Consider the following 13,960-nt stretch of genomic DNA (forward strand, 5'->3'; position numbering starts at 1 on the left):
TTAAATAAATCTTGAAATTTTCAAGGTGACATCTACTTTGTATCTTTGAATTCCAGGTACAGTTTTTTTTTTTTTTATTTTGGCATTGGGAGGTAAGAGGGGTGACTATTAAAAGGTTTAAAACCTACTTAAGCTTCAATAGATTATTATTACTAACTCTCAGCTGAGTAAAGTAGCAAATTTTAATTTGGGAACTGACCTCATGAGGTAGGGCAGGCACTGTGAAAGCCCCCAGGAAAAAATTTTTAAATGTCTACTTTGCCATTAGAATTAAGATGGTGGGTGTAGGGGAGTGAATAGAGATCCTCCATCATCTTCTACCACTTTGAATCAATGCTTTGAAGTTTGGAGTCTAAATCCTGCTGCTATTAAAGTAGTTAATTAGTAATATATTTATGTAGCACTTTCAATCTGCTTCTAATGCCCATACATTCTGATTACACCATCTAATGAATAAGCATGAATGTAAGCACAAAGTAGTTTTATAAATAAAACAGGGACAATTTTCAGAATTACATGATTTTAGAATGTTTTGAACATATGAAAAGAAAGCATCCCCACGAGAGACTTGCAGAAATAAAGAGTTAATTTTCACTGGCAAATTACTCAAATTATGCTTCAATATTAAGGATTATTTTTACTGAATAAAATTATTTTTAGGAGGCTGGTGGTAGAATCACATTAAACTCTCAGACAACTCAAAAGAACCACATCTAACATTATATAACCTAAAGTACTATATCTGCTCAGGAAGTAACAATGGCTTCACCTTATTTATTGTGTCAACTTGAAACTCTTCGGACCAGCTTTTAAAGTTGTTCCCCCTCCTTCACATAACATATATATCATCCTGGGAAAATTACTTAATTATTCTGCGCCTGAATTTCCTTACTGGAAAATGGGATAACAAATAAATGGATGCTGGTTCACATACAAAGCAAAACACACACACACACACACACACACACACACACACACACAGACACACACACACACACACACACAGGTCAAAATTAATCTGAAAATCTCTGAACTCACTCGGAATGTACAGTTTTATTTATAGACCCCATATAGTAAAGTTTGAAAACCACTTACCTAGGTTAAAGGAAGAACAAAGGTAAAATCTAGGTACAAATGTTTGGTTATTCAAACCATCCTGCCTTAAAATAATAAATTTCTAGCAGTTAATGGTGGGTAAGAGGGGGAAAGATGAAAGATGGTGAAGAAATCTTAAGGGTGTACATATCACTGAATTGGAATGGGCTGCTCTTTGAAATAAGTATGTCTACCAATCTTAGCAATTTAACATTACTTAAAACAATGTATCTTTTCAGTCTCTTAAAAACACACTTTTTTCTTATCCCACATAATTACTGCCTAGGAAAATTCACTCATTCACATGGTTTGTAACTCAAATTTGCATCACTAAACCTAGTATCGTATTGTGTTCCATGTTACTTGCACACAGTCATCACATCAAATTCAATATATTCAAAACCAACTAAGTTATTTTTTGCCACACTTTTATACTATACCACAATGCTTTAAAGACTTCATTTCCTTAACTACCAGAACTTTAAAAAAATATTGATTTGGCACGGCATGGTGGCTCACAACTGTAATCACAGCACTTTGAGAGGCTGAAGCGAGAGGATTGCTTGAGAGGCTGAAGCGAGAGGATTGCTTGAGGCCAGGAGTTTGAGACCAGCCTGGGCAACATAGTGAGACCCTGTCTCTATTTAAAAAATTAATTAATTAAATAAGGTTGATGACCAAATATCTCAAATCAGAAACCTTGGCTACCTCTTCAATCTTTTTTCTCATTCCATCCCTAAAACTAAACAATTTTAACCCAAGTGTTTTTCAGACTCATCACCACGAGAGCCAAAACCCCAGCTCAAGTATCTCTCATTTGGCTGTTTTATTATTGAAACTGTTTCCTAAGCTACTTCTTATCAATTCATCCTGAACACTTTTGCCTAAGATATCCTAAAATACTCTATATGCTCAGGAAATAATAGTGGCTCTCTTTTGTTTATTGTGTCAACTAGAAATTCTTCTGATAGGCTTTTAAAGTCGTTCCTCTATACTACGTAACACATATCATCCTGGGAAAATTACTTAACTCTTCTGTGCCTAAATTTCCTTATGGTAAAATGAGATAATAAAAATATCACACAGGATTCATGTGAAAATTGAGAAATATTTGTATAGCAAGGTAACTGTACAGTGATAGTAGTTTCTGGCACTTTGTAAATACCAAATAAACTTAACTCTATATATTATGACTTTCTAATATTCATACTTTATTATCAAATGTTCTCAAAATAAATCTTTAATTCAACCAGGTTGAACTCCTTGTCTCTGCTTTCAGAATTCCTTCTTGATATATAACTTTTACCTTAATCTATTAATCTTAATCCTATTTATCAAAATTGTAAGTTTTTCAAAAAGCACTGTTTGCTGAATAATCCCAGCTTCTGTGATTACTCTTGCATTTATCATTACCATTTTATCTTTCAAAATGAAAACATTTTAGAAATGTATCAAAAAGTCCGCAAATCTCACCGACAGATAATTACTAGCAGTACATTAACATTTCATCTTTTGAACCAGTTATTACCTAAACTATGAAATAATCTTCTGAACTATATTTTCTGAAGAGATGATTAATAATGAAATCATGAAGAAAATACCAAATTTCTATTGAAATTTCTATTTTTGTTAGTTTTATGTGTGTACGTAAGTGTGTATATAAATACGAATGTCTCTATTGACATTTTGTTGGTATTGTTTCTGACAGATAAGTATATTTAACAGAAAATTATTCAAGATCATCATCCTTGATAAATAGGTATTTAAAACAAATTTTTACAAGCTAAACATACAGAGACTATCTTCACTTTTTAAAAATGCCTTAATCGAGAAATAGGGTGGAGCCAAGATGGCCGAATAGGAACAGGTCCAGTCTACAGCTCCCAGCGTGAGTGATGCAGAAGATGGGTGATTTCTGCACTTCCAACTGAGGTACCGGGTTCATCTCACTGGGGAGTGCCGGACAGTGGGTGCAGCACACTGTGCCTGAGCCGAAGCAGGGTGAGGCATCGCCTCACCTGGGAAGCGCAAGGGGTCAGGGAATTCCCTTTCCTAGTCAAAGGAAGGGGTGACAGACGGCACCTGGAAAATCGGGTCACTCCTGCCTTAATACTGCGCTTTTCCAACGGGCTTAACAAACCGCACACCAGGAGATTATATCCCGCACCTGGCTCGGAGGGTCCTACGCCCATGGAGCCTCGCTCATTGCTAGCACAGCAGTCTGAGATCAAACTGCAAGGCCACAGTGAGGCTGGGGGAGGGGCGCCCGCCATTGCCCAGGCTTGAGTAGGTAAACAAAGCAGCTGGGAAGCTCGAATTGGGTGGAGCCCACCACAGCTCAAGGAGGCCTGCCTGCCTCGGTAGGCTCCACCTCTGGGGGCAGGGCACAGACAAAAAAAAGACAGCAATAACCACTGCAGACTTAAATGTCCCTGTCTGACAGTTTTGAAGAGAGTAGTGGTTCTCCCAGCACGCAGCTTGAGATCTGAGAACAGGCAGACTGCCTCCTCAAGTGGGTCCCTGACCCTCGAGTGGCCTAACTGGGAGGCACCCCCCAGTAGGGGCGGACTGACACCTCACATGGCCGGGTACTCCTCTGAGACAAAACTTCCAGAGGAATCATCAGGCAGCAGCATTTGTGGTTCACCAATATCCGCTGTTCTGCAGCCACTGCTGCTGATACCCAAGCAAACAGGGTCTGGTGTGGACCTCCAGTCAACTCCAACAGACCTGCAGCTGAGGGATGTGACTGTTAGAAGGAAAACTAACAAACAGAAAGGACATCCACACCAAAAACCCATCTGTACATCACCATCATCAAAGACCAAAGGTAGATAAAACCACAAAGATGGGGAAAAAACAGAGCAGAAAAACCGGAAACTAAAAATCAGAATGCCTCTCCTCCTCCAGAGGAACGCAGCTCCTCACCAGCAACGGAACAAAGCTGGACGGAGAATGACTTTGACGAGTTGAGAGAGGAAGGCTTCAGAAGATCAAACTACTCTGAGCTAAAGGAGGAAGTTCGAACCAATGGCAAAGAAGTTAACAACTTTGAAAAAAAATTAGACGAATGGATAACTAGAATAACCAATGCAGAGAAGTCCTTAAAGGACCTGATGGAGCTGAAAACCACAGCACGAGAACTATGTGACGAATGCACAAGCCTCAGTAACTGATGCGATCAACTGGAAGAAAGGGTATCAGCGATGGAAGACGAAATGAATGAAATGAAGCGTGAAGAGAAGTTTAGAGAAAAAAGAACAAAAAGAAACGAACAAAGCCTCCAAGAAATATGGGACTATGTGAAAAGACCAAATCTACGTCTCACTGGTGTACCAGAAAGTGACGGGGAGAATGGAACCAAGTTGGAAAACACTCTGCAGGATATTATCAAGGAGAACTAACCCAATCTAGCAAGGCAAGCCAACATTCAAATTCAGGAAATACAGAGAACGCCACAAAGATACTCCTCGAGAAGAGCAACTCCAAGACACATAATTGTCAGATTCACCAAAGTTGAAATGAAGGAAAAAATGTTAAGGGCAGCCAGAGAGAAAGGTCGGGTTACCCAAAAAGGGAAGCCCATCAGACTAACAGCTGATCTCTCAGCAGAAACTCCACAAGCCAGAAGAGAGTGGGGGCCAATATCCAACATTCTTAAAGAAAAGAATTTTCAACGCAGAATTTCACATCCAGCCAAACTAAGCTTCATAAGTGAAGGAGAAATAAAATACCTTACAGACAAGCAAATGCTGAGAGATTTTGTCACCACCAGGCCTGCCCTAAAAGAGCTCCTGAAGGAAGCACTAAACATGGAAAGGAACAACCGGTACCAGCCACTGCAAAAACATGCCAAATTGTAAAGACCATCAAGGCTAGGAAGAAACCACATCAACTAATGAGCAAAATAACCAGCTAACATCATAATGACAGGATCAAAGTCACACATAACACTACTAAACTTAAATGTAAATGGGCTAAATGCTCCAATTAAAAGGCACAGACTGGCAAACTGGATAAAGAGGCAAGACCCATCAGTGTGCTGTATTCAGGAAACCCATCTCACATGCAAAGACACAGATAGGCTCAAAATAAACGGATGGAGGAAGATCTACCAAGCAAATGGAAAACAAAAAAAAGGCAGGGGTTGCAATCCTAGTCTCTGATAAAACAGACTTTAAACCAACAAAGATCAAAAGAGTCAAAGAAGGCCATTACATAATGGTAAAGAGATCAATTCAACAAGAAGAACTAACTATCCTAAATATACATGCACTCAATATAGGAGCACCCAGATTCATAAAGCAAGTCCTTAGGGACCTACAAAGAGACTTAGGCTCCCACACAATAATAATGGGAAACTTTAACACTCCACTGTCAACATTAGACAGATCAACGAGACAGAAAGTTAACAAGGATATCCAGGAATTGAACTCAGCTCTGCAACAACCAGACCTAATAGACATCTACAGAACTCTCCACCCCAAATCAACAGAATATACATTCTTTTCAGCACCACACCACACCTATTCCAAAATTGACCACATAGTTGGAAGTAAAGCACTTCTCAGCAAATATAAAAGAACAGAAATTATAACAAACTGTCTCTCAGACCACAGTGCAATCAAACTAGAACTCAGGATTAAGAAACTCACTTAAAACCGCTCAACTACATGGAAACTGCACAACCTGCTCCTGAATGACTACTGGGTACCTAATGAAATGAAGGTAGAAAAAAAGACGTTCTTTGAAACCAATGAGAATAAAGACACAACATACCAGAATCTCTGGGACACATTCAAAGCAGTGTGTAGAAGGAAATTTATAGCACTAAATGCCCACAAGAGAAAGCAGGAAAGATCCAAAATTGACACCTTAACATCACAATTAAAAGAACTAGAGAAGCAAGAGCAAACACATTCAAAAGCTAGCAGACGGCAAGAAATAACTAAGATCAGAGCAGAACTGAAAGAGATAGAGACAAAAAAAACCCTTCAAAAAATCAATGAATCCAGGAGCTGGTTTTTTGAAAGGATCAACAAAATTGATAGACTGCTAGCAAGACTAATAAAGAAGAAAAGAGAGAAGAATCAAACAGATGCAATAAAAAATGACAAAGGGAATATCACCACCTATCCCACAGAAATACAAACTACCATCAGAGAACACTATAAACACCTCTACGCAAATAAACTAGAAAATCTAGAAGAAATGGATAAATTCCTCGACACATACACTCTCCCAATACTAAACCAGGAAGAAGTTGAATCTCTGAATAGACCAATAACAGGCTCTGAAATTGAGGCAATAATTAATAGCTTACCAACCAAAAAAAGTCCAGGACCACATGGATTCACAGCTGAATTCTACCAGAGGTACAAGGAGGAGCTGGTACCATTCCTTCTGAAACTACTCCAGTCAACAGAAAAAGAGGGAATCCTCCCTAACTCATTTTACGAGGCCAGCATCATCCTGATACCAAAGCCAGGCAGAGACACAACCAAAAAAGAGAATTTTAGACCAATATCCTTGATGAACATTGATGCAAAAATCCTCAATAAAATACTGGCAAACCGAATCCAGCAACACATCAAAAAGCTTATCCACCATGATCAAATGGGCTTCATCCCTGGGATGCAAGGCTGGTTCAACATATGAAAATCAATAAACGTAATCCAGCATATAAACAGAACCAAAGGCAAAAACCACATGATTATCTCAATAGATGGAGGAAAGGCCTTTGACAAAATTCAACAACTCTTCATGCTAAAAACTCTCAATAAATTAGGTATTGATGGGACGTATCTCAAAATAGTAAGAGCTATCTATGACAAACCCACAGCCAATATCATACTGAATGGGCAAAAACTGGAAGCATTCCCTTTGAAAACTGGCACAAGACAGGGATGTCCTCTCTCACCACTCCTATTCAACATAGTGTTGGAAATACCGGCCAGGGCAATCAGGCAGGAGAAGGAAATAAAGGGTATTCAATTAGGAAAAGAGGAAGTCAAATTGTCCCTGTCTGCACATGACATGATTGTATATCTAGAAAACCCTATCATCTCAGCCCAAAATCTCCTTAAGCTGATAAGCAACTTCAGCAAAGTCTCAGGATATAAAATCAATGTGTAAAAATCACAAGCATTCTTATACACCAATAACAGACAAACAGAGAGCCAAATCATGAGTGAACTCCCATTCACAATTGCTTCAAAGAGAATAAAACACCTAGGAATCCAACTTACAAGGGATGTGAAGGACCTCTTCAAGGAGAACTACAAAACACCGCTCAATGAAATAAAAGAGGATACAAACAAATGGAAGAACATCCCATGCTCATGGGTAGGAAGAATCAATATCGTGAAAATGGCCATACTGCCCAAGGTAATTTATAGATTCAATGCCATCCCCATCAAGCTACCAATGACTCTCTTCACAGAATTGGAAAAAACTACTTTAAAGTTCATATGGAACCAAAAAAGAGCCTGCACTGCAAAGTCAATCCTAAGCCAAAAGAACAAAGCTGGAGGCATCACGCTACCTGACTTCAAACTATACTACAAGGCTACAGTAACCAAAACGGCATGGTACTGGTACCAAAACAGGGATATAGACCAATGGAACAGAACAGAGCCCTCAGAAATAATGCCACATATCTACTACAACTATCTGATCTTTGACAAACCTGACAAAAACAAGCAATGGGGAAAGGATTCCCTATTTAATAAATGATGCTGGGAAAACTGGCTAGCCATATGTAGAAAGCTGAAACTGGATCCCTTCCTTACACCTTATACAAAAATTAATTCAAGCTGGATTAAAGAGTTACATGTTAGACCTAAAACCACAAAAACCCTAGAAGAAAACCTAGGCAATACCATTCAGGACATAGGCATGGGCAAGGACTTCATGTCTAAAACACCAAAAGCAATGGTAACAAAAGCCAAAACTGACAAATGGGATCTAATTAAACTGAAGAGCTTCTGCACAGCAAAAGAAACCACCATCAGAGTGAACAGGCAACCTACAGAATGGGAGAAAATTTTTGCAATCTACTCATCTGACAAAGGGCTAAAATCCAGAATCTACAATGAACTCAAACAAATTTACAAGAAAAAAACAACCCCATCAAAAAGCAGGCAAAGCATATGAACAGACACTTCTCAAAAGAAGACACTTATGCAGCCAAAAAACACATGAAAAAGTGCTCTGATATCATCACTGGCCATCAGAGAAATGCAAATCAAAACCACAATGAGATACCACCTCACATCAGTTAGAATGGCAATCATTAAAAAGTCAGGAAACAACAGGTGCTGGAGAGGATGTGGAGAAATAGGAACACTTTTACACTGTTGGTGGGACTGTAAACTAGTTCAACCATTGTGTAAGTCAGTGTGGCGATTCCTCAGGGATCTAGAACTAGAAATACCATTTGACCCAGCCATCCCATTACTGGGTATATACCCAAAGGATTATAAATCATGCTGCTATTAAGACACATGCACACGTATGTTTATTGCGGCACTCTTCACAATAGCAAAGACTTGGAACCAACCCAAATGTCCAACAATGATAGACTGGATTAAGAAAATGTGGCACATATACACCATGGAATACTATGCAGCCATAAAAAATGATAAGTTCATGTCCTTTGTAGGGACATGGATGAAGCTGGAAACCATCATTCTCAGCAAACTATCACGAGGATGAAAAACCAAACACTGCATGTTCTCACTCACAGGTGGAAATTGAACAATGAGAACAGATGGACACAGGAAGGGGAACATCACACACTGGGGACTGTTGTGGGGTGGGGGGAGGGGGGAGGGATAGCATTAGGAGATATACCTAATGCTAAATGACGAGTTAATGGGTGCAGCACACCAACATGGCACATGTATACATATGAAACAAACCTGCACATTGTGCACATGTATCCTAAAACTTAAAGTATAATAATAAAAAAGCCTTAATCTTTGATGTATGAAATCTGTTTATATTTTAAAATTATGAACTATAAATTTTTAAGAAAAATAATTATTTTACCATCATAAAATAACCTATTGCACAATATTCTGCTGTTTTAAAAAAATAACTTCAATCAGCTGATAATTTCTTTGTATTTAAAAGATGGTGATGATGAGGATGAAAATAATAGCAATAAACACTTATTTAGCACTTAGTTATATGTGTCAGGTACCCTTCTAAGTGCTTTGCATGTATTAACCCATCTAATTTTTAAACAATCCTAGTAGTTCCCTTCATTGCACCTAACATACACATGAATCCACCAAGGTAAGGAAAGTCAAAGTTACTTGTCCAAGTAGCTAACTGAGCAGCACAGCTAGGATTCGGAACTGTTAAGACTAAAATGTCTCTCTAAATGCTTTTTAAAAATTTTTTTTGAAAGTAATTCTTTAAAAATTTAAATTCTTTAAAAAATGTGGTTTATAAAACATGAATCCATTTAAGATAAAACTTTCACGTATGTTAGGTAAAAGCAGTCTCACATGTGAATACTTTTTAAGAACTGAAACAGGCAAACACAGCATACATTTAAGAAAGACATGGAGAATAAAATATCCTAAAAGGAATGCAGTAGAGCTATGGTAACGGCAGGATATATACTTTGGTATTTGCTAGAAATGCTGCCCAACTGATGAGCTAGAAGATACTACAGTGTAGTCAACTAGTGGTCTGGAAGGCAGGAGTCTGGGCAAGCAAATGATGAGAGAAGAAGCACCCCTCGTAACTTCAAAGTATGATATCCTTGAAAATGGGAGTTATCAGCTGCAGATTTGTGTTCAGACACAGTTTGCCCTGTTTCTTTTCTCATAAGGCTTCTCTTTAGTTTCAATCAACTAATTCACACCTCTAAATTACTAGTGAAAACAACTAGGAAACTACTGTCATATACTCTTCAAGAACCCGTACTGTGAATTTCAAAATATGTAAATATTTCAGGCAACTAAAAAAAAGCGGATTGGCACACTGAACAATGAGATAGTTACTACTTGCTTCTTATGTACTGAAATCCAGGTATATCTGTCAGACAGGAGTAGGAGAACAGCCATATAAGATGAAAACTACACAGAACATAAAAACCAAACTCATCTCTTCTTCCAAATCTCCTACTCCTCCTCTATGTCCACTAATAGCCAAGGACATTCCCAACAACCAGTTATTTAAGGCACAATCTCAAGCTTTATCCCTTTTCCTTTCTGATTGATTACAGGAATATTCAATCAGAAGTAAACTCTTGTTAAAAGTCTATTTCAGAACTCTCTCTTGAACTCATTTGTCTTAACTGCACTGATAAAAGTTCACATTTCATTTCTTATCTAGATTACTAAACGGCATCATAACTCAATCTCTTTGGCTACAGCCTCTTCCTCTAAAATCTAGTTCCACAACTTCACCAGAAATTTATTTATAAAACACACCTATGTTACTCTTCTGCTTAAGAAATTTCCAAGTGCCTTAGAAAAAGCACAAAAGTTCAAATAGCCTCAACAGTGTGTACAGAGTTACTAGATGAAATAAAATGCATAGATGAGAATGAAGTAGCCTAATGCTTGTGGATGTTTACCTATTTAAAGTTTATTTAAAGTTGAGGACTGCACTAAAAAGAACAATTATAGGCTGAGATTTCACGTAAACTGATATGAGGTACTAATATATTTTAGGCATTTCTGAAAATTTTATTTAAGGAATTTTTAAAAATGGCTAATTGAAGTTGTATGTTCACCTGTTTTTAAGAACACATTTTATATTTAATAAAGAAAGAAAGATAATGCTTGGGTAAAATCTAGTGAGTAAGTATAAAGTTAAATCTTAAAGAAAAATCATGTCTTGTACACTTGGGCCATATGACTATGGCATTCATATTGGTTTTACAAGGATATATATCTGTATCTACATTTTTAACTCCTTTCAAAAGACAAACATCTACACATAAAATTATAAACTGAACACAAGCATTAGTTATTTAATCAACTATTGCTAAGCAACACTAGAGCCACAGAAACACTTAACTGAGTTTAAGTAGGTCAGAAATGTAGAAATTCAGAAAAGTTAAGAATAAATGCCATGCCAGAAGCCATCTGTGTCAGTGACAATGTTAGTTCACATACTGTGGACTGGGGAGAAAATATTAGATGAAATATTTACATTTGCAATACATTTTTTGTTATTGTCTTAACTATATAGTAAACTATTTTTTAAATTTAGATAATCAACAATTATTAATAGCAAAGTTCAGAAAATGCTAAACAGAGGTATGTGTATTTTTAGTATGTGTGCACAATCTCAAAGAGACAGACACATAAACATATAAAATTAATACATTTTTGTTAGAAACAGTGGGGAGTGAAGGAGAGGATAAAAACACACATTATTATCCCAATTGTCCTGGCTGAGTTTAAATTTGGAACTCTATTCCCAGTACCAGAGAAAAACACCTAGAATATAAAGAGATAATCAGTAATTCAGAGAATCTTGTTTCATCTTGTTTAGAAAACAAAGAGTGCCAATTATTTTTAAGGAAAATAATTAAGTTCATAAAGAAAATAATGAAAAACTCATGTTCAATTACCTTTTCTAACTTTTTGGCTTCAATATGTCGAAGTACTTGTTCTCTCCAGTCATGAGGAACTTTACTTTTTCCTGGAGGATCTAATAAAGAATGCTCAGAACCAACCCTTGCATTTGGTCTTTTTGAAGGACTAGTCCGTGAATAATTGAAATCACTAACTGACATAGTTCTCTCTGGTATTTCATTAATAGAGGGTCGAGCACTCTGAGGTCTTGATGCATTTGGACCATCTATGCTGTATGTTCGTGCAGAAAGAGGTCTCTGTGATCCTGGCATCATTGGAGGAGTTCTTCCCGCTGAGTGGAACTCTCTGTATGATAAATAATCTCCTTCAGGAATCTGAGCCCGCCTTGTAGAGCCTGGATCACCAAGATTTACAGAGGCTGTGGAGGACACACTACTTTGTCGCTGGATTGTACTTCGAGTTACTGCAGGAATAAGTCGGTCATTTGGTGAGATGGCCCACATTTCCCCATGTCTTGCTGGGCCAAGTCTCTGATGCAAATGGTATGCAGTATTAGCTCGAACATTGTTATGATTAGAGAAATTCATATTGGCAGAATGTTTAGCATAACTTTGATTTTCTGTGCTCTCTGATCTAGGAAGGAGCTGAGGAGGAAAACTGGCATGGTCTATTTGGGGATTTTGTTTGGAGTGCCACAAAGTGTCTTTGACTGCAGCACTGCTACTGTATTGGATATTATACTGTGGAGGACCATATATTTGAGGTGCAGACTGTGGGCCACTTGTGGGGCCTCTTATTATATTTGGCTCTTCGGGATTATGATTTGAATCAAACTTGAAAATTGCTTTTGTTCCTGATATTAAATCAGAAGATGAGGAAGAACCAGTAAATACCTGCAATGGTTGATCATACAACAGTGTGGCAGACTTGCTCCTGACTATATTTTTTCCATCAACAGCAGAAGTGATTTTAACGGTTGTACTTGGCTGCTGAGGTCCATTATCACTAAGAATATCATAGATTTTTAGCCCTCCAATCTCCATATTAGTTATGCTATGAGATTTCACAACAGATCCAACTGGACCACTTTTCTGAGGGGAAAGATCTTCAGTGCTTTTGGAAATACCTAAGTCAATGGAACAATCACCGTCATGTGGTTCAGTCCTATTAGGAGACTGGGAAGTCTCCTCAGAATGTCCATTTACCTTATTTACGGATTCCAAATTAGGATACTTGTTTCCATTTTCCAAGTGCTCGGTTTCCTCTTTAGAATTAATGCTTAAAAAGCTTGTTCCAAGCACAATATCCTGTGTTTTTGATCTTTCCATGATCTCTGGTTGAAATGTATCATTAGTTATAAGTTTATTAAGATTCATATTGATATGATCTAATTTGTGAGTGTCATCAGCTGTGGCTGTTGAGTCAACACTTTTCTCAATTAGAACTAATCGCTCTTCAACATTCAAATCATATTCAGGTAAGTTAAAATCTTTTTTATCATGAGCTTTGAACTTTTCCTCTGTTGAATTGTTTAAAATATCTCCATTTTGTAAAAGGCTGTTAAAATTTTCATCTTCTTGCCTAAAATAAAGATAATTTTATGAAAAACATAATAAAGCCGAGTTTTCTTAGTAACAGGGAACATTAATAAATAAATTGTGTAGGTAGACAAGTTAAAAAAGTTAATAAAAGTCAAAGACAAAAGGCATTTATTATCAAGCATGTAATTTAAAAATATTATCTTAATAGTTAATAGAGCTTTATATTCAGTTGGAGACAAGTAATACAATTAAAATTCATAGATAATACCAAGATTAATTTTCATCAAAACAATCTGATTTGTCACAAAATAATTTAAAGGGCTGAACTATGAATAAAAGTGGATTTTTTAATCTTTGCTGCATCTTTTCATGAATGTGCTAAAAAAAAAAACAAAATGCTTGAGGGAGGGCAGATATATGGAGAGAAAGCTAGTAACATGAATAGTGGAGTAAAGAGCACAGGACATTTTTACAGTTAATTTTGAAGCCTTACATTATTAACCAAATTAACCATAGTTAACGAAGTACACAGTTGTTATTACATTCAAATATATAGGTAAGAAAACTGTACAAAGCAAAGAACTGAATAATTGTCCAAAGTTTAACATCAAATATGTAAAAGGCACAGAAAGATAAACGAAGTCTAATCACTCTTCTAAGTAGCTAGCTGTATTTGGTAAATACTTTTAAATGTGTCATTCCAAAATTATACAAATATTTTATTTCTACCTGTGGTATTAAGTATTTGTATCCTCTTGT

General features: G+C 37.0%; 1 protein-coding gene across 8 annotated transcripts in view; it reads right to left on the reverse strand.

The window, feature by feature from the left end:
- The window catches only part of ERBIN (erbb2 interacting protein), a 148,964-nt gene that overhangs the window by 14,004 nt on the left and 121,000 nt on the right, over positions 1-13,960 (reverse strand). For all 8 annotated transcript variants that reach the window (XM_055367653.2, XM_019013532.4, XM_019013535.4 and 5 more), the window contains exon 21: positions 11,696-13,241. In XM_055367653.2, the coding sequence (XP_055223628.1) occupies positions 11,696-13,241 (1,546 nt within the window). The remainder of the gene's footprint in view (positions 1-11,695; positions 13,242-13,960) is intronic.

Source organism: Gorilla gorilla, chromosome 19, assembly GCF_029281585.2.
Source record: "Gorilla gorilla gorilla isolate KB3781 chromosome 19, NHGRI_mGorGor1-v2.1_pri, whole genome shotgun sequence".
Classification (NCBI taxonomy): Eukaryota; Metazoa; Chordata; class Mammalia; order Primates; family Hominidae; genus Gorilla; species Gorilla gorilla.